Source organism: Hetaerina americana, unplaced genomic scaffold (genome assembly GCF_022747635.1).
Source record: "Hetaerina americana unplaced genomic scaffold, ioHetAmer1.1.p SCAF_7, whole genome shotgun sequence".
NCBI classification, from domain to species: Eukaryota; Metazoa; Arthropoda; class Insecta; order Odonata; family Calopterygidae; genus Hetaerina; species Hetaerina americana.
This window is the reverse complement of record NW_027287316.1, coordinates 11,876,319-11,899,497: the sequence shown is the minus strand read 5'-3', so window position 1 is coordinate 11,899,497 and position 23,179 is coordinate 11,876,319. Positions and strand designations below refer to the sequence as shown.

The 23,179-nt window shown below is 39.0% G+C and overlaps 1 protein-coding gene across 1 annotated transcript; it reads left to right on the top strand.

Moving 5' to 3' along the window:
- Positions 1 to 1,059: 1,059 nt before the first annotated feature.
- Positions 1,060 to 22,140, top strand: LOC139696408 (putative sodium-dependent multivitamin transporter). Its single transcript, XM_071595157.1, has 11 exons — positions 1,060 to 1,288; positions 1,364 to 1,585; positions 2,523 to 2,747; positions 4,438 to 4,553; positions 12,174 to 12,293; positions 12,538 to 12,688; positions 13,954 to 14,100; positions 16,581 to 16,805; positions 17,251 to 17,420; positions 18,340 to 18,541; positions 20,716 to 22,140. The coding sequence occupies exons 1-11, from the start codon at positions 1,172 to 1,174 to the stop codon at positions 20,857 to 20,859; spliced, it is 1,839 nt and encodes a 612-aa protein (XP_071451258.1). The 5' UTR covers positions 1,060 to 1,171; the 3' UTR covers positions 20,860 to 22,140.
- Positions 22,141 to 23,179: the final 1,039 nt, after the last annotated feature.

The following is a 23,179-nucleotide window of genomic DNA, read 5'->3' as shown; positions in this document are numbered from 1 at the left end:
AGACAGTATAATAGATTACACCTTGGCCATAAGTTATAGTTACGGGCTAACGGCGCTTATGTCGATCGCGTTGCGCACGGACTTCAAGCTTTATAAATACACCAATTTATAAAGATATCAATTGGGCGCTAGGTAATACTATAGATTATACCATATTTTAGTGGATAAACAGTACACATTCATGACAATTTCTGGTTTAGGCAGGTATTGTCGTTTTATTATTTTGGGTATTTAATAATGCCAATTCTTTCGTTTTTTATTTATAAAGCAAAGACTTGCTAATATAAGTTGAACAAACAAGAATAAATCCGTGGATTTTAATTCATTTATATTCTCCCAAAAATTTTCAAGCGTAGTATAAATATCGTGACTTCATCGTGTCTACTAGTTGATGCCCATATTGGCTCATAGGTATTTTATGGGGATTTTGGACATATATGCGATCCTAAAGGAGCGGAAACGACTTTTTATCCTCAGGCATAAGTTTCAGGATGAGAAATGACTTCTCTGTTAATGTTTGTTGTGGTGGATATAGTGAAATAACCAATATAGCATCCAAGTAAATGTAAAAGAAGTGCTTCCAGGACCTTATCGATTTAATTTCAATATATGATTTAGGAGCTTAAGGAAAATTCTTATACTGTTTCTAGTTTATTATCACTCCCCTTACTTTCAATGCTTCACAACTGATATGAAATATTTCCGTGAGCAAACAAATAGCCGTAAGCACTAGCACTGAGGAAATAAGTAAGCACTCAAGCATGGAGAGAAATCACCAGGGTTGCGATCATATACAGCGCTAGTTGCAATGAAAATTTCGTGGCAGGAATCAAAACTCATTTAATTGGTTACTGTTGTCCTTCGTTATCAGCATTCTAGGATTTGAGTCACAGCAGACGGCAGTCCAAAGCGTATTTACGGAACTCAATTGTTTTTGCATACGAAAGAGCCGAGCTGGAAAAGTTCAAATCAGAAGTTAACCTTTGTTGATATATGCTGTTGCGCAATGACTAAATTTCTTGACGCTCGCATTTCTGTGTCCAATGCCGAAAGGAAGAATCCTCACGACTCCGTGTTCACCAGTATTTTATGTCTAGAGTGATATAAGATTGGTAGCACTGGGTCAAAATTCATGTTTTCTGTTCCCTGTAGCTAGCACACTGTGGTGAAAATGGAGCGAGCAGGTTTTCAAACGGTGGATTATGTTGTTTTCGCCCTGATGCTGGCTATATCGGCTTCCATTGGAGTGTATTACAGGCTGACTGGCGGGCAACAGAAAACCACCCAGGTATGAATAGTAATCAATTTTCTGATTTTCTTACCTATTGATTTGTGAAATGATGCATTATTCTGATCTTTTCAGGAATATTTACTTGGAGACAAAAACTTGTCAGTTATTCCTGTGGGATTTTCTTTAATGGCAAGCTTTATGTCTGCCGTAACTATTCTTGGTGTTAGTATGGAAAACTATAGTTATGGTACCCAGTTCATAGTGATAAATTTTGCCTATGTCGTGGCGACTCCTATTGCAGCTTATTGTTTTTTGCCGGTCTTCTTCAAGCTTCAAGTAACAAGTGTTTACGAGGTAAGAGCGACTAAATTTGTGATTACATTCCGTTTTTACTAGAGTATTCGGATAGGCATTATTGACTCCCAGTATCAACTGTTATATTTTTATAAAAGGTCATAAATTTAACTAAGTCGAAGTTTCATATTACTCTGTTTGCTGCATACGAGTTTACATTAATTTGGTCACTTCATTGGTAAGTTACTTATGGCGCACCTAGTCTTATAGGGTATGACCAGAATGTCATAGCCAAAATTCAGCTAACGGCCTCATACTTCCTCGCATGTGGAAAAAAATTGAAGGTTGAACTAGACTTAGCTGCTTCTTGCGGCCTTTTGGAGTTATTGATTCAAGAAAATGAATAAGGAATTAACTCTCAAGTGTAACAATAAATATCTACCCGTTTCACATGCTAAAGTCCAAAGGAAACGTAAAACATCATGTAGGCATTGAATGCCAGCAAGGTCTTCTAAGATAAAACCACAACACTCCACACAAGATAGTGATGCATTGTGGTTAAGTAGCTTGAAATGAGAACTAAAATATCATATAATTTATCCGAACATGTTCAGTGCAAAACAGAAATGGGCTGTTGCATCAGAAGTACAAGAAAATTCCTTCAACTTAATCAGAAGTAATTTTAATCGATAAATTTAAAGTATTCAGCATTCATGAAATTATTAAATCTTCTAGCAGTTATAGGTGTGTGTGTGAGACATATTCGTTCACCAGGAGGGTTCCTTATTTGTGGGTGTGAGATTTATAATCTTTGAAAAAGACAGAAGCTATAGTTCACAGCGTAACATTTATATGTTCCCTTGTAATTAAACAATTATAGCCCCTGATTAACTGTTAGTGTCCCAATTTTTGTTGCTTGATTTAGTCTGAGAAAAAAAATATTACATGCCAAAAGGGAGTGTTTTTTCCTAATTATTTTTGCTGTTTACCTTTACAGTATTTACAAATGAGGTTTGGACTGGTAACCAGGCTTCTGTGCTCAATAGCATTTTCAACTCAAATGATACTCTACATGGGCATTGTACTCTATGCTCCTGCCCTTGCTTTGTCAGCTGTTACCAACCTGTCATTAGTCACTGCCATTCTTTCCATGGGCATTGTGTGCACTTTTTATTCCACTATTGGTGGAATGAAGGCTGTTGTGGCAACTGATGTTTTTCAGGTGAGATGGATGAATGTTCTCTCTGTCTTGTGTAATTATCTGTTTTGTCTCTTGAGAGCTGACAGAAATGATAGTACAATAGTCTTGGTTATGAATCCCAATTTACCTGTGTTCTGTATTGTCAAGGTGCTCATTTAACCACTCAAGTGCAGTCAAACATATTGCATAAGAAAATTTGTTGTGGCTATTTCAAGCCAGTTAATTGCTGGCAAGTAAATGTCAGCTGTGAGGAATGCAACCTAATGAAAGTGAAGTGTTGTTTTTGTTGAGGAAAGGAAATAAAAATATTTAGTTAGTGAAAATTTCAGTTTTGAAGTTGTTTGTTTAAACATTAATAGTTAACCCTGTAGCAAAGCATGGAAATATTTTATTTTAGCCATTTTTTTGGTCAGTCAATCTGTGGGCATTATCCAAGTCTTCAATTAACGGAAATTCTTTTGGTCCACAGCAATTTGAATAATCAAAACTACTGTAATTTTCTTTAACTTTTAAATTTGGAAAGGTAGTTCAAGATTGACTATATGGCATCCTAGAAAACAACTGCTCTTTTTATTATCTTTATAAATTTGAAGTGGAAAGGGCTTAATTATTTCTAAGAATACAGTAGTATATTTATGATGTTCATTCATGATGATTCACATTTATTGCTGAAAGATAATTCTAAAATATGATCGTGTTGATGACATATTGCAAAATTTAAAAGACTATTTCTAAGGAAATTATTTGTTTGGAAATGAAGCGATGGTCGTACTTGTATTAATAAGCAATTTGTATTTTATTTAAATATTAATTTGATTTGTGGTCAACTGTGTTATTGTGACGTATTAAAAATAAACAAGATGGTACTAGTCCATACTTTCTTGCAAAATCCCCACCTGTTTAATCTAATCTCTCAAAGATGACTAAGAAGCCTTTCAAGAATGATGCAACTGCCATGGCTATGAAGTTTAATGTATTCATAGTGTACAATGTGAACTATTACAAAGTGATTTATTTTTCAATGATTTGTGCATGTCAAAGTTGCTCTCCAAACGTCAGCACCTGTTACCTGATTTAATCATTAAAAAAATTGCTCTTTAGTAGTTAATGTTCAACAGATAGCTTCAACTTTAAACTGAGAACTATTTAAAAATTGCCAATTCAATTTTATCAAGGTATGAGTTTCCTTTTCATGGTAACAAAGCCAAAATATTGAGATTTTAAGCACTTTTATTACAAGGCAACGTGGTAAAGAATATGTATTTATTTATAGTGGAAATACTGCATTAATATTTTAAATATTAGTGTGTTTAAGCTGGTTTATTCTTTCATATTTTGAGCAATCATTTCAGAGAAGATATCAATATCTTTTTAAGAGTCTATTTTAATTATACTATTGTTAAAAGAGGCACAGAAAAACTAACTTCAAAAGTGCAATTCGAAGCATTGATCTGGAAATGTGAGAAGAACAATTTCATAAATTATGCTTCCATTTTTAAAATTATATCTCATGGCATGAAACATAAATTAATTCAATTTTATTTTATAACTATTTTATATATGGTAGGGGTGATGGATATGTAAATTATGTACTCTTCCCTGAAAAGGGTGATTGTGTTCACATATAAAACAAGTAGTCACTTGTTAGAATCAATTTGTAATGTAACCGTTAAAGATTTCTTTGATTAAATTGCAAACATCCCCATTTCAGTCGCTTCTCATGTTTGCTGCTGTTTACAGTGTGATTGCAATAGCAGCCATAGATGTTGGAGGTCTTTCTGAAATATGGAACATAGCCAATGAGGGAGGAAGAATTGAATTTTTCAAGTAAGTTCAGGAAGATGTTCATGATTTGATGGATTTGATCTTTTTAGGGTCCCAAGAGAGTTTGATTTTTTGGCAACGAAACACCTAACATTGCTTATTGTAATGGGTATTTCAAAGTAATATTGTGAAATATGTATGTAAGCCTGGATATTGGTCATAACACACTAATGTTCAATAGCATAGTATGCCTCATCCCATGTTGATCGACCCCCGCGGGTAGGGGGGTAGAGAATACTCCCGCAGTATCCCTGCTTGTCGTAAGAGGCGACTAAAAGGGCGGGGAGAAAACCCCAAAAACAAACCCCAAGCCAGCAAGGGATGCGTCCGGACTGTGCTGTGGATCCACTATCTGTGAGCGGCCATGCCATCTGGCCTGCGATCCGCCCAGGTGTTTGCCGTGCCTAGAGACCCGTAAGGGAGAGAATGGGATCCTGGAGGGTGAACTTTCTGGTTCCCAGTAGGGTGTCGGATGCCCTGTATGGACAAGGTAGTGATACCCCTCTTCGGCCCCGGATTTCGTGTAAACGGGAGGCCGGGAGCTAGCCACTCCTAGTCAATCGGCTTCCGTCTCATTTTCGCTCCGGTGGCGAGTGCCAAGGTTGTGGGGGTCTGCGTAGGGAGGTCGGAGATGTAAGGGTTTTGGTGGGCCCTTGCACCGAAGATTCACCCGGAAACAGACAACCACTCCTGAAGCGCTATATCCCTCGAGTTAGCCCTGGCGACCGCTCCGGTTTGGCGGAGTGGCGTCCCAAATGTGTGGCTCCGTGGTGGGTGGGGAGGCCGAGGGACGAATCATTTATTATTATGGAGGAAAAACCCTTTCCACCACTAAAAAGATCCCGTCCGGACACCGGCGGGGGAGAGAAGTGTATTGGCGCATGTAAGCGCTATTTGATTATGTCGTGTGTAAAGGAAGGTGAGACCTTGAAAAAGGTTTCTCCTTTCTTAATTTGCAGAGTGTTGTCACATATTGTGCCTGGGGACCCAAAGAGCGTGAAGAAGCTCCGGGATGGTACACTTCTTATAGAGACCCTGAACGATACACAGAGCGAAAAACTGCTAGCTATGGGAATGCTCCATGACATTCCGATAAAGGTGGAGGTGCACCGCACTCTTAACACCTGTCGGGGAGTCATCAGTCACTACGACCTCCTATACGTGGACATCGAAGAAATCAAGAGAGAAATGTTCTCTCAGGGAGTGACTGATTGTCGTCGACTCACTACGAGGCGCAACGGAGAAAACGTGAACAGCACCTCCGTGATCTTGACGTTTGCGCATGATAGACTACCCGACAAGGTGTTTGTGGGCTATGAATCGGTACCAGTGAGCCCATTCATCCCAAACCCTGTGCGTTGTTTCAAATGCCAACGGTTCGGCCATGTCGCGTCACGCTGCGAGGGCAAGGCCACCTGCCCGCGCTGTGGCAAAGACGCGCACGAGGATAAAGAGTGCTCTTCGGAACCTCTTTGTGTCAATTACGAGGGTACACACCCAGTGTACTCTCGTGATTGCCCGAAGATGAAAGAAGAAAGGAAGGTCATGGAGATCAAAACATTAGAAAAAATCCCATATGCGGAAGCGAGGAGAAAATACAGAGCGCTAATCGCCCCAACTTTCTCCCGGTCCTTTGCTTCCGTTGCAACCACGCCATGTGTAAAGTGTACCATCGCCACGCAGACAGAGATCCCGAAAGAATCCCCAATGGACACGCAAGTGCCTAAACCCAAAAGGGTAAAGGACACGAAGAGTAAGGTGGACAAGGAGCCACCTACTCCTGTGGGCCCTTCAAAGAAGAGCCCACAAAAAACCACCAAGGGGAACACGCCAAAAGGGCGTGAGAATACACCTTCCCCGCCGCCTCCAGTCAAGCCAAAGAAGCCGGAGGTAATTGAAGAGGACCAGAGTATCTCTGATACAGAGGTCTTCGCAAGTGAGTGGAAGAGGAAACATCGCTTCAAGCGATAACCTCAATAGAGTTGGTCATCTCCCTTTTTAGTCAACTTATTTATTTATTTATTTATTCATTTTAATTTAGAACTTTAAATGTGTTCCATATTGCAGTGGAACTGCAATGGTTTTTATCGGCACAAGGAGGAGCTGGCCATTTTAATCGAAGATTTTAAACCCTCTTGTATTTGTCTCCAAGAGACCCATTTTAAGGCTGAAGATAAGGGTATTCTGAAGGGGTTCACTGTTTTTAGAATGGATGACCTAAGTTGCCAACGAGCCCAAGGGGGAGTAGCAGTTGCGGCCCGTGAGGCCCTTTACACCTCCCGAGTCCAACTGAACTCTCCATTCCAAGCCGTCGCTGTCACGGTGCACACCCCTGAGAGGATGACGTTATGTAACGTGTATCTGCCAGAGGGTGCACCGGTGACCCGCCTGAACCTTGAAGCCCTTGTCCGCCAGCTTCCTCAGCCGTTCATTTTGATGGGAGATTTTAATGCCCACGATCCTCTCTGGGGAGGGCCAGAAACCCAAAGTAATAGGAGAGGTCGAATCTTATCCAACTTTATTGAGGATTTTAACCTGTTTTTATTAAATAGCGGCAAAAAAACCCGCTTTAACAGCTTCAATTGGGAATTCTCAGCAATAGATGTTTGTTTATGCTCGAGAAGTCTAACCCCAAAGCTGAAAATGTCCCCCCACAACGATCTCTGTGGGAGTGACTATTTTCCTCTTCTACTCGTTAAAGAAGACTCTTCGCCCAACATTTCAAAACCTCCGGAAAAGTGGCGTATTAACCATGCGGACTGGCCACTTTTCAAGCGTACGTTTACATATAAACATGACGCTAGTTTCGACGCGTTGCACAACGTCGATAAACTAAGTTCAACGCTCTTGGCGGCAGCTACCAAAAGTATCCCTCGTACGTCCGTGAATCTTAATCGAGCTCCTGTCCCTTGGTGGAACGGGGAATGCGACAGGGCGTTCCGGGCGAGGAAAAAAGCGTTGACTATTTTTAAAAAATATCCCACGGCAACTAATCTGGCATCGTACCGCCACCTGAGAGCACGAGCTCGAAGGGCCGTCAAGGAGGCCAAGAGGGCTTCCTGGATAGAATTCGTCTCTACCATCAACCATCGCACGCCACTTGGTCAGGTATGGGACAAAGTTAAGAAAATCTCCGGGTCCAAGGGCTCATTTGTCATCTCGCCATTGCTTGTTGCTGGCCGGGTGGTTAATTCACCTGTCAAAATAGGCAACATATTTGCCAGTCAGTTCGCGGCCAATAGCAGTGACGAGGGCTATGCCGCGGACTTTGCGAACATGAAGAGGAGATGCAAGAGAGTCCCTCTCAATTTTGGTGCAGGTCCTACATCTGAATATTACAATGAGCCTTTCACGCCCTGGGAGCTTAAATCCGCCATCGAAGACTCCCATAACACCTCCCCAGGGGTGGACGAAATCCACAACGCATTTCTCCGGAACATTCCGGAAACTGTGATTGGGGATGTCCTAAATACCCTCAACCAACTTTGGAATGAGGGCAGTTTTCCAAATGCCTAGCGAGAGTCCATTGTGATACCAATCCCAAAACAGGGCGAGGACAAAAATGACCCGAATAACTACTCTCATATCTCTCACCAGCTGCCTGTGCAAGGTGATGGAACGGATGGTAAACCGACGTCTCATGTGGTGCTTGGAGAGTCGACACCTGCTCTCCGACGCTCAGTGTGGCTTTCGGCGTGGCAGGTCCACGACAGACCATCTGGTGCACACTGAGAACTTCATCCAGGAAGCCTTTCTCCAACGTCAACACGTCATAGCAGTCTTCTTCGACCTGGAGAAGGCCTATGATAGTGTGTGGCGATGGAGAATCCTCAACACGTTGCACAAGTGGGGATTTAGAGGCAACATGGCCCTATTTATCAGAAATTTTTTAACCAACCGCCTTTTTAAAGTAAGGACTGGGAAGCACTTATCCCGATCTTTTACACAGGAGAATGGGGTACCCCAGGGTTCAGTACTGAGCGTGACGTTATTTGCCATAGCCATCAACGACGTGGTGGAATGCATCAATGTCCTGGTGATGGCATCGCTCTATGCGGACGACCTAGCAATATTTTGCCGGTCGACACGACTGCCAAACGCTTCCAGGCAAGCCCAGGTGACTCTAAACAAACTGGGAGAGTGGTCGCGAAAGAACGGATTTCGTTTCTCCATGGAGAAAACGAAATGCGTACACTTTCACCGTCTTCGCGGTTTCCACGTTACCCCGACCCTAACCCTGTTGGGTAGGATTCTCCCATTTGTGGAGTCCGTCCGCTTTCTCGGCATGATCCTTGACCAAAAGCTGAACTGGCGGGAGCATATCCACGTGTTACGTGAGAGTTGTCGGCAAACCCTCAACGTTTTAAAGTTTTTAACTCACTCCACTTGGGGAGCAGACCGCACCACCATGCTTTTATTGTACAGAGGCTTGGTGCGATCCAAACTGGACTATGGTTCCATAGTGTATTCCTCAGGATGAGAGTCTTACTTGAAACCAGTTACATGTGTCCACAATGCTGGGATACGGTTGGCCACCGGGGCATTTAGAACAAGCCCAGTCCCAAGCTTACTTGCAGACGCAGGGGAGCCTCCGTTGGAAACCCGCAGGATGATTTTAATGGGCAACTATGCCTGTAAAATTTTATCAGAGACAAACCACCCTTGTTTTAACATAGGTTTTAACCAATGGTTTTTAGACTTAATTAACAGGCGGAGAAGGGCAACTAGGCCCTTTGCCGTTCGTTTTAATGATTTTATTAATGAGGTAAATTTTACATTTCCTCAAGTATGCCCCGTCTCCTATGCTAAGTATCCGCCTTGGTTAACGCCAATGCCGGATATTAAATTCATTGCCAATGCACGCCGCAAAGCCAAGACGACCGATTCCGCATACCAGCAGCTCTTCAGTGCCGTCCTCGGTTCACTTTCTGACTTTGTCCCCGTCTACACCGACGGGTCAAAGTCAGAATCTGCATGTGCCTATGCGGTCGTGTCCCACTACCATGGAGTCGTGAGGAAAAAACTACACACTTCTTGCAGAATTTTCACAGCCGAGCTGTTGGCCATAAGGACGGCCCTAGGAGAAATAAAAGAAAGCAATGGCTCTTTCCTCATCTGCACAGACTCGTTGAGCGCCCTAAAATCTATATCAGTCTTTGCACCTGTGCACCCGATAGTCCAGGAGATCCATTATACCCTCTTGTCACTTCAGAGAAATGGGAAACGAGTCTCCTTTATATGGACTCCTGGTCACGTTGACATAAGAGGTAATGAAAAAGCTTACCAGGCAGCGAAGGATGCCCTTCGAAAACCCGAGACCGACTCCACCTTTTTTCCAATGGAGGACGTAAAGGCTGCCTTACAGAACTCGGTTCTGCATCAGTGGAAGGAGGCTTGGCAGTCTCTGCAAAACAATAAACTAAGGGCAATAAAACCAGTCGTTTCATCATGGTCCTCATCCATCCGGAAAACTCGGAGGGAAGAGGTCATGATTACGCGCCTGAGAATAGGGCACTCTGCCCTCACTCATTCGTACCTCTTTGCGGAGGTAAAAGAACAGCCCCGCTGCAATGAGTGCCTCCAACCCCTGACAATAAAACATATCCTGACAGAATGTAGAACATACCAAGGGATCAGAGACATGTTTAATATAAGGGGAGATTTAAGTTATATTTTAGGGGATGACTCTGGGTTCATAAATCGAGTCTTAAATTTTTTAAGGGCAACTGGTTTAATGAGGCAGATATAGTTTTAGATCTCATAATTTTAATGCCTTTTGATTTTAACAATTATTTTTTTATTTATATATTTAATCGTATTTATTTATTCCTAATTAAAAAGGAATTTTAGTTTTAAATTTTAATGAGTGGTGCAAAATGACCTTAGCTGTCGACGCACCCTAAAACTCTCAATACTACTACTACTATCAATCATATTGCCATTATTATTGTGAGATTAATGCACTATTATATTGCTGCTCTTGAATCGTAGGCTTGTGCTAGCAAAATTTAAACAAAATCAGCTTAATCATCAATGTTGAATTTCAATATATCATAAGGTTACAATTTCAAATTGTAAAAATCATTCTGCTTGAGTGGGATTCAAACCCAGATCCCTCAATGTCTGGCTAAGTGCTTTATACAGTTAAACTAATGAGGTGTTCTCTTACCAACCACAATTTTGGGGGCTCTAAAGGACTTAGATATTATGAAAAAAGACCGTACATGCAATGTCACAGGTATTCAAACACTGTCTCTTCATGGTACGAGGGTCATCCGGAAAGTAGTACCCGTTCGTGCCGCATGAAGTGCTGACGACGCGAGTAGCCGCTGGACGAGGTCAGATAGCTTCAGTGGCTTGTCTGCCTTCTCTGAGCCAAGTTGCGTGACGCTAGCATTGCCTGTGTTGTTTCTGTGATTGTTTACAATGTTTAAAAAAATTGAGAATGCCGCCAGTTGTGAAGTGAGGGCAGTGATTAAATTCCTCAATGCAAGAAACGTTCGCCCATGTGATATTCATCGCCAATTAAAGGAGGTGTATGGAGACAATGTAATGGACGAGTCGTCTGTTCGGCGGTGGTGTCGCAACTTCAACATGGGGAGGGGGAACACACACGACGATGAGCGTTCGGAGAGACCGTCTGTCATTACAGACCAACTGGTGAGCTCAGTTGACGAATTCGTGAGGAACGATCGGCGCGTCACAATTGATGACATCTGTGAGCATTTTCCCAATGTTTCTCGAACAATTGTTCATGAAATTGTTAAACACCATCTGCATTATGCAAAAATTTGTGCAAGATGGGTCCCTCACGTATCTCAATGAGCTGGCGGCGAAGGACTATGCAGCAGGAATACAGAAACTTGTCACACGTTATGACAAATGCCTTAATTTGCTTGGAGATTATGTTGAGAAGTAGTTTAAAGTATCCTCTTTCAAATAAAATTTTTTATGTTTGTTAATATTTACTTTTGTGTCTTTATTTCACGAACGGGTACTACTTTCCGGATGACCCTCGTATTTACTTCATCCAAAGCTGTTGTGCACTCTGGCTTGCCTTTCTTCGGCTGTAACTTCAGGTCCTCCCCATCTGCTTTGTTGTAAGCCCGAGGGCATCTGCATAGGTGGTTTTGAAAAGATTATCTAGTGATTCTTAAAAATTTGAAAATTTGGCTGAATTTATGCATCACATTGATCTCTTTCATATTTCTCACAACTTTTGCACTTTATTCCACTTTGATATCATAGTTGGGTATTGGTCCTGTAGTGATAATATTTATCTGCAAATTCATATTTGGTAAGGTAAAAAAATGAAAAGTATAAATGTCTAAAGATAGATACACTGGTGTGGAATATCGTGGAGCAAAATTCAACGGGAAGGTATTGTATTGGACGAAGCAAGTCTGAGTCACCATCATTGGGTGCAATTGTATTGATATTAACATGTCATAAGATTGGAGCCCTCACAGGAAAAAAAATTGACTAACCAGCATGCTCCAGATTGGTTTAGGTAGCTGGAAATTGTAAGCATATTGATGGTAGTTAATTTTGATTTTCTTTTTTGTTTCAATATTTAATTTAGAAATACAACATGAGTAATATCATTGCTTGTTTTTCCTTCAGTTTGGATCCTGATCCAAGAGTTCGGCATACAGTTTGGTCTCTTACCATTGGGGGAATGTTTACTTACCTATCCCTATATGCTGTAAACCAGGCTCAGGTGCAGCGCTTACTATCTCTCAGGTGAGGGTTAAATGTAATTCTTGAACATGTACAGCTATAAAAGGTTTTTCTGTGGTTTGAAATATCATTCTCACTTAGTTGTTGAAAATATTTTTTTCTTTTCCTGATGCATAGCTTATTGTGTTAGTTATGGGAAATACACTTGACTTCACTGAAGAGGAATTTTCTCTTTTTTTCATGAATTCTTACTACTGGTAAGATAAGGTGCTACAAGATAACTGTTTTACCACATTTTTATACACAGAAATCTGGAAACGTCTCAGAAGGCTTTGTGGCTCAATTTACCAATCTTGATGTTACTCAGTTTGAGTACATCATTTTCTGGCCTGGCAATTTACTCCCGATACTACAAATGTGATCCTTTGGCGGACAAGAGGATTAAATCACCTGACCAGGCATGTTGTGATAAGTTTACGTATCTTCTTTGTTGTAGAATACAATTCAACTGCATGTAACCTCGTTTTTTTTTTTACAAGTTTTCTCAAGTTTTTAGCATGAAGAAATTTCCTGAAAAAATTTGTAATTATAGTTTGCTTGGTTTCTTTTTGAGACTTGGTTATGTATATTACTACAGTATAATGGCAGTGGACCGAAAGATTTAATTTTTCAATCACATCTTTCAGTCCATTGGTATTTTTTCTCCTCTCATATACATTTACCATGTGTGTGTGTATTCCGAATCTTATTTCCTGATTTATTTGTCATTTCCGAGAGTATATTATTGATCCCTGGTGTCCTGGGTAGCCTTAATTCCTTTACTGAAGTTTCAAATTCAGACCTAAGAATGCAGGCTCCTGTTCATTATAGTGTGTGCTCTCTTCTTCCAGAATCCTAGCATGCATTTCTTTTCAGACATAAAAATTCCAACTGATTAAAATAGTTCATAATAATGGGTGATAAAAATCACTTAAACTTCTTTAAAGTCATCTGCCTTCCTCTCTGTTTGCTTCGGGAACATCCAAGAAATGCAATTTAATATTAGTGTCCATATTTATCTTAAGTCATATTTAGACAAAATTTCACAAATGTTCTCATGGTCTGTAGCTTGGTCAACCATGAGCAACACGTGGTAGAAGTTAGTACCCAATACAAATAGCTATAGCTAATTGAATAGTGCAATGCCTCTATCTGTATCAGTTCCTGTCACAGTTCACATCCGAAGATGAAGTGCCTTTGCACTGATTTTATTTTACTTTTCCTAAGCAAAATTCGCACTATATTTTGAAAGAAAGTACTATCAGGTTTGAAGCATTGGTATTTTTCTTTGAATTACTGTTTAAATTTCATATCAATATCATTTTTCCAAATGTTGCCACTGGAAAAGAGGTACTGCCCGTAAAATCGAATCAACTCTTCTAATTTAGAATGGAAATTTCTGTAAACTATTGCTTTGTCTGGATCAACACTCATCACATTATTGTGCCTACAATATTCCTGTGTGTATGCATGCTCAAGCAGGCATTATAAGAATAATTGCCTCAACTTGGTCAGTGAACACTGCCATTGAAATCTTCCTGTCTTTTTCTTCAGAGAAATAACATTTCCCCTCTTCTGCATAGTTGAAAGTGATGCACATGTAAATTGATGATTGTGAAAATTCAGAAGAATAATTTTTCCCTTGCCAATTCAGGATAATCTTTGTTACATTCCACTCATTTAGCTGATGCCGCTGTTTGTGATTGAGACAGTTGGGCACATACCAGGCCTTGCAGGTCTCTTTGTTGTCGGACTCTTCAGTGGTTCCCTTAGCACTGTCTCTTCAGCTCTGAACTCACTCTCTGCTGTTTCTCTGGAAGATTACATCAAGGTGAGTACAATTTTATGGGTAATTTGGTTTGAGCCATTTTTTGTAATGGTCATTTATTCATTTGCCTTTGTTTCCAGTAAATCAATAGTCCTGTGTGATTATCATCGTGATCGCTGTTTCAATATTCAATAAATGATTACAGAGGTGGTTTATGTTCATAAACTATATACGAGGGTCATCCGGAAAGTAGTACCCTTTCGTGAAATAAAGACACAAAAGTAAATATTAACAAACATAAAAAATTTTATTTGAAAGAGGATACTTTAAACTACTTCTCAACATAATCTCCAAGCAAATTAAGGCATTTGTCATAACGTGTGACAAGTTTCTGTATTCCTGCTGCATAGTCCTTCGCCGCCAGCTCATTGAGATACGCGAGGGACCCATCTTGCACAAATTTTTGCATAATGCAGATGGTGTTTAACAATTTCATAAACAATTGTTCGAGAAACATTGGGAAAATGCTCACAGATGTCATCAATTGTGACGCGCCGATCGTTCCTCACGAATTCGTCAACTGAGCTCACCAGTTGGTCTGTAATGACAGACGGTCTCTCCGAACGCTCATCGTCGTGTGTGTTCCCCCTCCCCATGTTGAAGTTGCGACACCACCGCCGAACAGACGACTCGTCCATTACATTGTCTCCATACACCTCCTTTAATTGGCGATGAATATCACATGGGCGAACGTTTCTTGCATTGAGGAATTTAATCACTGCCCTCACTTCACAACTGGCGGCGTTCTCAATTTTTTTAAACATTGTAAACAATCACAGAAACAACACAGGCAATGCTAGCGTCACGCAACTTGGCTCAGAGAAGGCAGACAAGCCACTGAAGCTATCTGACCTCGTCCAGCGGCTACTCGCGTCGTCAGCACTTCATGCGGCACGAACGGGTACTACTTTCCGGATGACCCTCGTATTAGCACTATGGTGTGAAAGTATCAGTCAGTTCCAAACCATAGTGACTTATGATTTGATTTTCTATTGTGCACCTACATGTTTTATGTTTAATATGTAGGTATTTATAAATGAGAATGTTAAATTTACACATGTGAGGCATGTGAATATTTAAGTCTGGAAGTGAAAATTCGTACTGAAGGTACTCTTCTTTTTCAAAATTGTATGGACTATAAAAATGATATTTTGCTGCCCAGGGAATGAATAATTATAGTGACTCAGTGATGGATATCCCTAGATTTAAGTCAATTTGTAGTTTCCGTCAACATAGGCACTTTTTATTTTTTCTCCCTGTAAAACTAGTCTCTCGTTATTATGGTATCATCTGGCAATGTTTTGAAGCATACATTAATGTGTGAGGTGAGGATTGGAAGTAGGTTTGGATTAGGTTTTCAAAGGACGTTGAAGGGATGCCGCTCTTTTTTTGTGCCGAAAAATTTTGCCCAAAGATCGAGGATATGTTTTCTTGCTGTACTGTCATTCATTGTGGTGCTTGCATTTGATATCAATTGCAGGGTGCAATTTAAAACGAGAAACCTTTGTGATTCTTTGGCTCCTAATCTGAAGTTGTGTCCTTTAATGGTGATGAAATTTCATCACCGCAATTTATTTATATTAAAACATTATTCATATACAGCAGTAGCACCAATTTACAATGAAAAATATAACAAACATGAAAGAGGACAAAAGACAATAACAGCATAACAATAACAACGAGAACCGAGCATGGACCAGGGAAAAATTTAATTTGTTGAAAGGTGGGATAAAGCTTGGGTGGTGAAATTGCTGCATGATAAATTAAAAGGATGGAGAGTGTGAGGGAGTGAATTTAGAATGGAGGAGAGGCAAAATAAAGGTGAGCGCTTGGTTAGAGATATTCTAGGAATAGTAGGCAGATGGAGTAGGGAGTGGGTGCGGGTGGATCGAGCTGGTATCCTGAAGTTGAAGAGAGAGAGAGAGCACTTCAGGGCAATCAATAGTCGAGTTTAGGGTGTTGTAGAGAAGTTTTAAATCAGCTTTAATTCTGTGGTTTTGGGGAATAGAAATGGATAAAGAAAACAGAACAGCCGCATTGGACCAATATTGGAGAAAAGAAACCAGAAATACTTGATCTTCAAGAAAATTGATTTTGTAAGTTTTACATTAAGCTTCCATCAAATTCCATCATTTCCCTGAGTTATGCTTAGGTAATCATTATGGGCCATGGCAACGAAAATGGAATGAATTAATGTAGCCTCACACATATGATGTGGTGCAGTGACCACTGAATTGATTTTCCACAATGATACTCTCTTGTTTATTTCTTTTCACCTAATAAAAGAGAGTTATCAAATCACACATTTTATTATATAAATATGATACATGCATTTATACTGTATATATTGTACGGTAAGTAAGGGTGCAAGTGCCTTGTGGTTATTTATTAGTCTGTAAACTCATTCAGGTTCTAATGCTGAATTTTATGTTTGGCTCATAAAATAGTAGAATATCTAAAAAATTTTTATGTTCTATTTTCAGCCTGCATACATTTTCATAAAAGGGAGACACCTTCCTGATAAATTATGTGCTGTGCTTTCAAAAATCCTGGCCCTTGGCTTTGGAATACTATGCATTGCCTTTGCCTTCTTGGCACAGTCCTTTGGTGGAGTGCTACAGGCTTCCTTGACAATATTTGGTGTTATCGGTGGTCCCCTTCTTGGGGTATTTACTCTGGGAATATTCTTTCCGTTTGCCAATCAAATGGTGAGTAATTTTCAATGTATTACCCACACTTTCATGTATCTGAATGTCTAAAATTGTATGCCTACGTATTCACCATCATTGGTGATTGGTTTCAACAATACATATGTATTTAAACTAAAGGGTTTAGAAAAGTATAATTAATTTTCATGGAAATCTATTAAATAATTATCACTTTTATGAGTCTGTAATGCAATAATAAACTTTTGAAATGGTTTTAAAATGTTGCAAATGAATGGATACCTTCTTTCTTAAAACTGCTATGTACATATATGCATACATAGTTTCTAGTGTTACCTATGATTTTTGAGTAATATGGGTGTCCTTTGATGTGAACTTATGACTTTTGAAGAGTTTATTGTTTCAGAATTACTGTTATGACAATGCTAAATTTATACTATATTTATTTGATACTCAATATGCCATAAGTATTTTCTCCCTCCATTAGGGTGCTGTTTTTGGTCTATTGTCCTCAGTGTCTTTTGCACTATGGCTTGGTTTTGGTGGTCCAAAACCTCCTCTGCCTACACTTCCTATTTCAACAGAAGACTGCGGACATAACCAGCAGGAATCTAATTTTTCTGTTGTTATTAATGCAACTAGCTCATCTTTAAAGGGGTGAGTCTTATTTGAATCTGTGCATATTTGTTTGTGCCACTGGTTTTATGTTCATTTTAAAATTTGCAGAGAATATTGTGAATCCAAAAGGGTATATCAAAATTCAGAAAGGAAACATTACAAAAATGTCAGTATTTCAAATGACAAAACTCTAATTCCTATGGAACTTTGCTGTATTAATTGGTGTTGCGTGTATCCTCTTCTTGTGTGTTTGTTGTAAGTTTGATCTTTTTAAACCACATTGAAGTATTTATTTATTTGGTTCTGTGTATACATCTGATATCTTTCTCAAATGCATTTGTATTTATTGTTTAATTGAAACTATTTTCGTAATTCTTCATACTTCTGTGGTTGCTGTTTGCTTCCTTGAAGCTTCAAATTTTAGAAGAGGTGGAAGGAAATTTTGCATTTTGTTTAATTCTTTATTTTCTATTCCTTTGTCATTGTTTTCTTCACCTTCTTGAATTGAAGATGGCATTTCATGATCACAATTTTAAATTCTATGTCAATATCAGCCAAGGTAATCTTTCATCTTACTGTTTAAATTTCCTTCATTAAATGTTTGACCAAATAAACTAGTACTAACAGGCAATTAACTTCCTCTGTCTGTGTGAAGTATGCTTCATTGGGAAACTTTGCTATCCAATATTATACCAGTTGCCTTGTGTTATCGAGTTCATTGTTCTTATCCTGTTTACCTATACCAAGTCATTGATTAATAAAAACTTTCTATTTGACTGAGGATGTCATCCAGCTAGGCAGTCACAGAGGGTGGTTACTGACAAGCTATTGTATATTTTATGTATCTGATATTTTTTAAATGAAAAATCTATCTTAGCAGCCCATTCCATTGCAGTATATGTAGTTATTCTTTAAGAATTAGACTTTTAATGAAAATTTTTATTTTCTATTTTGGCAGGGAGGAGGAATATTTTATTCTGTACCAATTGTCCTACCTGTGGTGTGTGGTCATTGCATTCCTGATCACAGTGTTGGTTGGAATCCTTGTTAGTCTGGCTGTTGGAGCAAATTGTGGTTCATGGGGTTCCAAAAAATCAAATGTAAACCTTTTTACTCCCTCAGTGAGGAAATGTTTGTTGGCAAGAACATCAAAGACTAATGTAAGTATGATAATGGCTATCTTATTCTTTGAATATATTTGGAAAACTTGTATTTAATTTAAAACTTTGCTTATGGATAAGCTTAAGAAGTTATAGTGACAGTGTAAAAAGTATTGGGAAAAGATTCATAAAAATGTATTTATTTCGGATATTGCTATAATGCCACAAATTTCTTCAAAGGACATCCCTTGAGCATTGGCACCCTTTTGCCATGTGGCTCTTTGGCCACTCGAAGACTCCTTGGTAGGTTAATTGCATAAGGTCTTTCATGGGGCACTTAGGGCCCCATGGTGGTGTCCTTCAAGGGAGGATTTCAATTTTGGGAATAGGAAATAGTCTGCAGGTGCCAAGTCAGGACTGCAAGGGGTTTGGTGAATCGTCGCGATGTTGTTACAGAAGGTCTTCGGAAGCAGGCGCTCGACTCTGCTCTTGGTAGTCCATCAAGACCATGGGACGAATTTAGTGCAGATTTTTCTTATCGCCAAGTTTTCGGTGATATTGGAGGCTACTGTAATCTTTTCAATGCTAATATATGACCTGCAATCATGCACACCCTTGACTGATGGTCTGAGTTCAGCGCTTCACATACAAATAAGGAAAAAATTGATACCAATACTTTTTATAGGAACCTTGTAGCTCCATCTTTAAGCATTGGAGTCAAAGTTAATGTGATGGATCTCACCATTTTGTGAAAAAAACATTGGCAAGCATTGTTTACTCTAGACTTTGGTGATAGTCCTGGAGGTGATAGGATTTAGGACTGAAAAAAACTGTTTGTCAATTGACAGTGAGTTTTTTTATTAATATAATTTATTCAATAAATTTAATCACCAATCAATAAACCTGCATGCACCCTATCATATATTGTTTCTATATGTTTACTGTGAAACGAGTGGTTAGATTCTCTTCAAAATACCCATTTACAATTTGGAATTTTAATGGCAAAAATAAACTCATTTATTGATGCGGATAAATGCCTCTCTTATTCTGTTGTTGTAGTTATGATCCTTTTGACCTCAAGTACTTGTATGAATCAACATTCAATTTACTAAATGCACGCTGGATGCGCAAATTTGTTGCAAATCTGTGGGAGTGATAAGTTATATTGTTTCATCATCATAAATAATTTTTTCTTGTAACATCATTGTAAATTTAAGGGTAAAGAACCAGACAGAGCAAAGCACCTAGGTTGCTGCAATAGTGAAAAATGTTATGTACCACCCAAAATCAAGTTGCCTGATGTTTGCTAAAATTACATCAACCTACACGAATTACATACTCCTTTCAAATGTATCATGATTCTTGTCATGGATTTCAATTTATTGACGCTCTGCAAGGGCACTCACCAGTCTTAATGTCTTTAAATAGGAAAATTATGATAAACCCATGAATAGCCCATGGGATCATCCCCAGAAACATTTTTCATTATATTATGGGTTTCCAGGAGCAAAGGTCTCCTTGTCATCAGTGCTCATCCATCTTGATTTGCCTGGCACTGTTCTCCACTCCACTCAGCTCTCCTAGCGGTTACTTCTAATATGCAATTTTCATAATCTTCTGTTAGTTGATTCGTATGCAGCTGTGTTAGTTTTCATCTATTTGCTTCCACTTTTAACTTTTCACAATCATCCTCAGCGAGGTGTTGTACTTAAAAGTCTGTTCATCAGGACTATACGTTTGGCTTTTAACTGTTTTCCATAGGTTTCTCTCCTTACCCCAATTTTCAGAGAGTTTTTCTTTTGTCTTTTAATTTGTCCAATTGATCTGCTTCAATCTCTTTTAGCTCCACTTGTCTATTTCTAATCTTATTTACTCTGCTGCAGCCATGCACTTTCCAATTCAGTACACATGTCTTTTTTGAGGCGCTACTTGATTTACGCTTGTTGTTCATATTTTGGTACATGTTTAGTCTAATGCCAGCCTTCCTTTTGCCAGTGATCTGTGGCTAATTGCCGCTGGCTGATCCAGCAGACTGCTGCTGTACACACAGATTAAAGAATGTTCAAACCCATGTGCATACTTTCCTATTCCATTATCAAGGACTTTTCCATTTCATTTTATTGTGATGAAATCAGTGTGACTACTTTTTAATCAGGTCTCATATTCATAATTGTGCTTGACTTGCTATGTTGTAAGCTTTCAATGAATAAGCAATTTAAGTAACGTCTTTACAGGGGTCCACTGTATATGATACTGCATTGCCTGTTGTAGCTGCCTCTGAATTACTGGCTGATTCGACCATCCCTGATCTCTATTGCAATGGGTTGGATAAGACAAATGAAGAAGTTGTGAAAAGGAACTATATAACGCATCTCTGAGAGATTGTTTTAAAGCCCTATTTTATTCACTGGTGCTTGTTCAACAGGTGTAGTATTTTCTAGAGACATGACAGTAAAGTCATGCATTGTTATTTGAGACTGAATAGTGTTAATCATTTCACGTAAGTACTCAGTGTTACCATGAACAAGAACATATTTAATGCCAATCAAGGTGCCTCTCTTGGGAGATACCTGGCATTATTATGGTATTATGAACTGTTCAATTCACTTTCATTAAATTAGTTAAAAATCCATGAAAGCACATCAGGGTCCTGTATCTCAAAGCTACAAATCAGTTTATAAGTCCTTGTAATTTGCACGCATGGAGGGAGTCTGCTGATGGTAATAAATGGTGTAGCAATTCTTACTCACCAATGTGACACAGTGTGCAAATTTGAAAGTTTTATATTGCATTCAAGACTTTGTTTAAGGGACTTGTAAATTAAGTTTGAGAAATGGGTCCAATGTATCCTTTTTACGATAGGATATCGGGTTGTACAATAATGTGATGTTTTTATCAGAATTGCATAAACTTAAGTAATGCAACTAGAGAAACTGTAGCAGCTAATTAAGTAATGCAAATGCATACTGTGTGAAGAGGTTGAGTATGACGGATTAAGCATGCTTTGTGTGCATATTGTCGGCATGTGCATATCCTGTCCTCACTTTATCAATTATTTATAAATTGCAATCCATGTTACATGGTTTCACTTGGAGTGAAAAGTTCTCATAACCAGCTATTTTCCTGATATGATTGGTGCCTGTTCCAATTATTTAGCGGGATATTTGTTACTTTATCTAATTTAAGGACTATTATAGGAGAAAAGACGCCTTTGCTAACACTAGGCAAAAGATTAATATGGAAGACACTCATTAAGTATTTGTGGCTCATATCATTTCCAAATATGTTGTCAGGAAATGCTGCTATGTATGATGGTGCCTATTTGAAATATGTGATGAACACTATAACTGAAGTTAATGTTATTTTTATCTGGTTGTTGTGAGAGTCCAATGTGATGTCTGTTTTCTGCCAGCATTATTTAATGGTAATAGAAAATGAGGTAATATATGGGTACAAATGTACAATATAAAACGAGAGGAAAGCGTAGTTTAGTTTTATAGCAGGAATTAGCACAGAAAAAGTATTAGCTTTACTCTCTAGCATTTCATTCCTTGTTATTTGAAAAAGTGTGTATAATGTTGGGAGGGCAAAGGCGAAGTTATAAAGTGATGGTTTATAATTTTGTATGTAGGCAACAATTTGCAAATTTTGTACCATATTCATGAGCATTAAGATTTTATTTAAAAAGTTAAATGATGACTTTTTAGGCACAATGAGTACTTCAAATAATATGAATGGTACACAGTACACACAATGTTTTTAAATATATATTTATAAAGATATGGTATGTATGTATTGGAAAATTCCACGCCACTGCCTTTTCCTGTGTGTTATGGTTTGAAATTATTCTCATAATTTGTAAAGCACACGGAAAATTTGTTTTTTCTATTTCTCATTAAAATAGGGTTTTGTGCAAAAGCCCAAATTGTTTAGTAAACAGCTCCAGTACTTGCCATTAGATTCATTGGTGTGCAGTGATGTTGAAACTTCTTGTGGTGAAATCCATTTTAGGTCAGGTTTATTTCAAGCTATTTGTCATCCTCATGATGATCTATGGCCATTTGAAGCGCAAGCAAGCGCTTTTGTTAGCTTCCCTGATAGTGCCAATTGATGCAATCATCATCAGCGGTGGGAATACTTTTTCGATTGTAATGATGTAACACATTTGATGAAGGAGACACCAAAGAAACCACTAGCATTGTGTTGTATGAAGCCATTGATGTGCCTGTAAAGAAAATGCATTGTCACAGGAGGATGGTGTTGTGGTATCTGAGTGGGATGACGGTTCAAGAACAGAGACCGGAGGGATTCCACATTCAAATCCAAGAGATGCATTTAGATAGATGATCCTCCCTGAAACGTAAGTGATATCACTTTGTGATCGCTAGACCTTTGTCAGAAGCCAATTGGTTGTGCAGGGAAAGCCTTTCCTCCCCTATGCCAATTCCTGAATGTATGAGAGCATTGCATTCAAACAGAGTGGAAGTACAATGGGCTACAATGAGGAATGAAGAAAGACTATTATAGGCATTGTCCACAAGTGGGAGGAGTGGAAATCATAGAAAAAACAAATAAGGGTAATACACATTAGTAGTTGAATATCAGAAATAGGAATAGATTGGAGGGAAAGGAGGCTAATCAGCAACCTGTGCATGTCTCAGACTGCTCAGTTGCGAGTGGGAAACGGGGAGTCCGGAT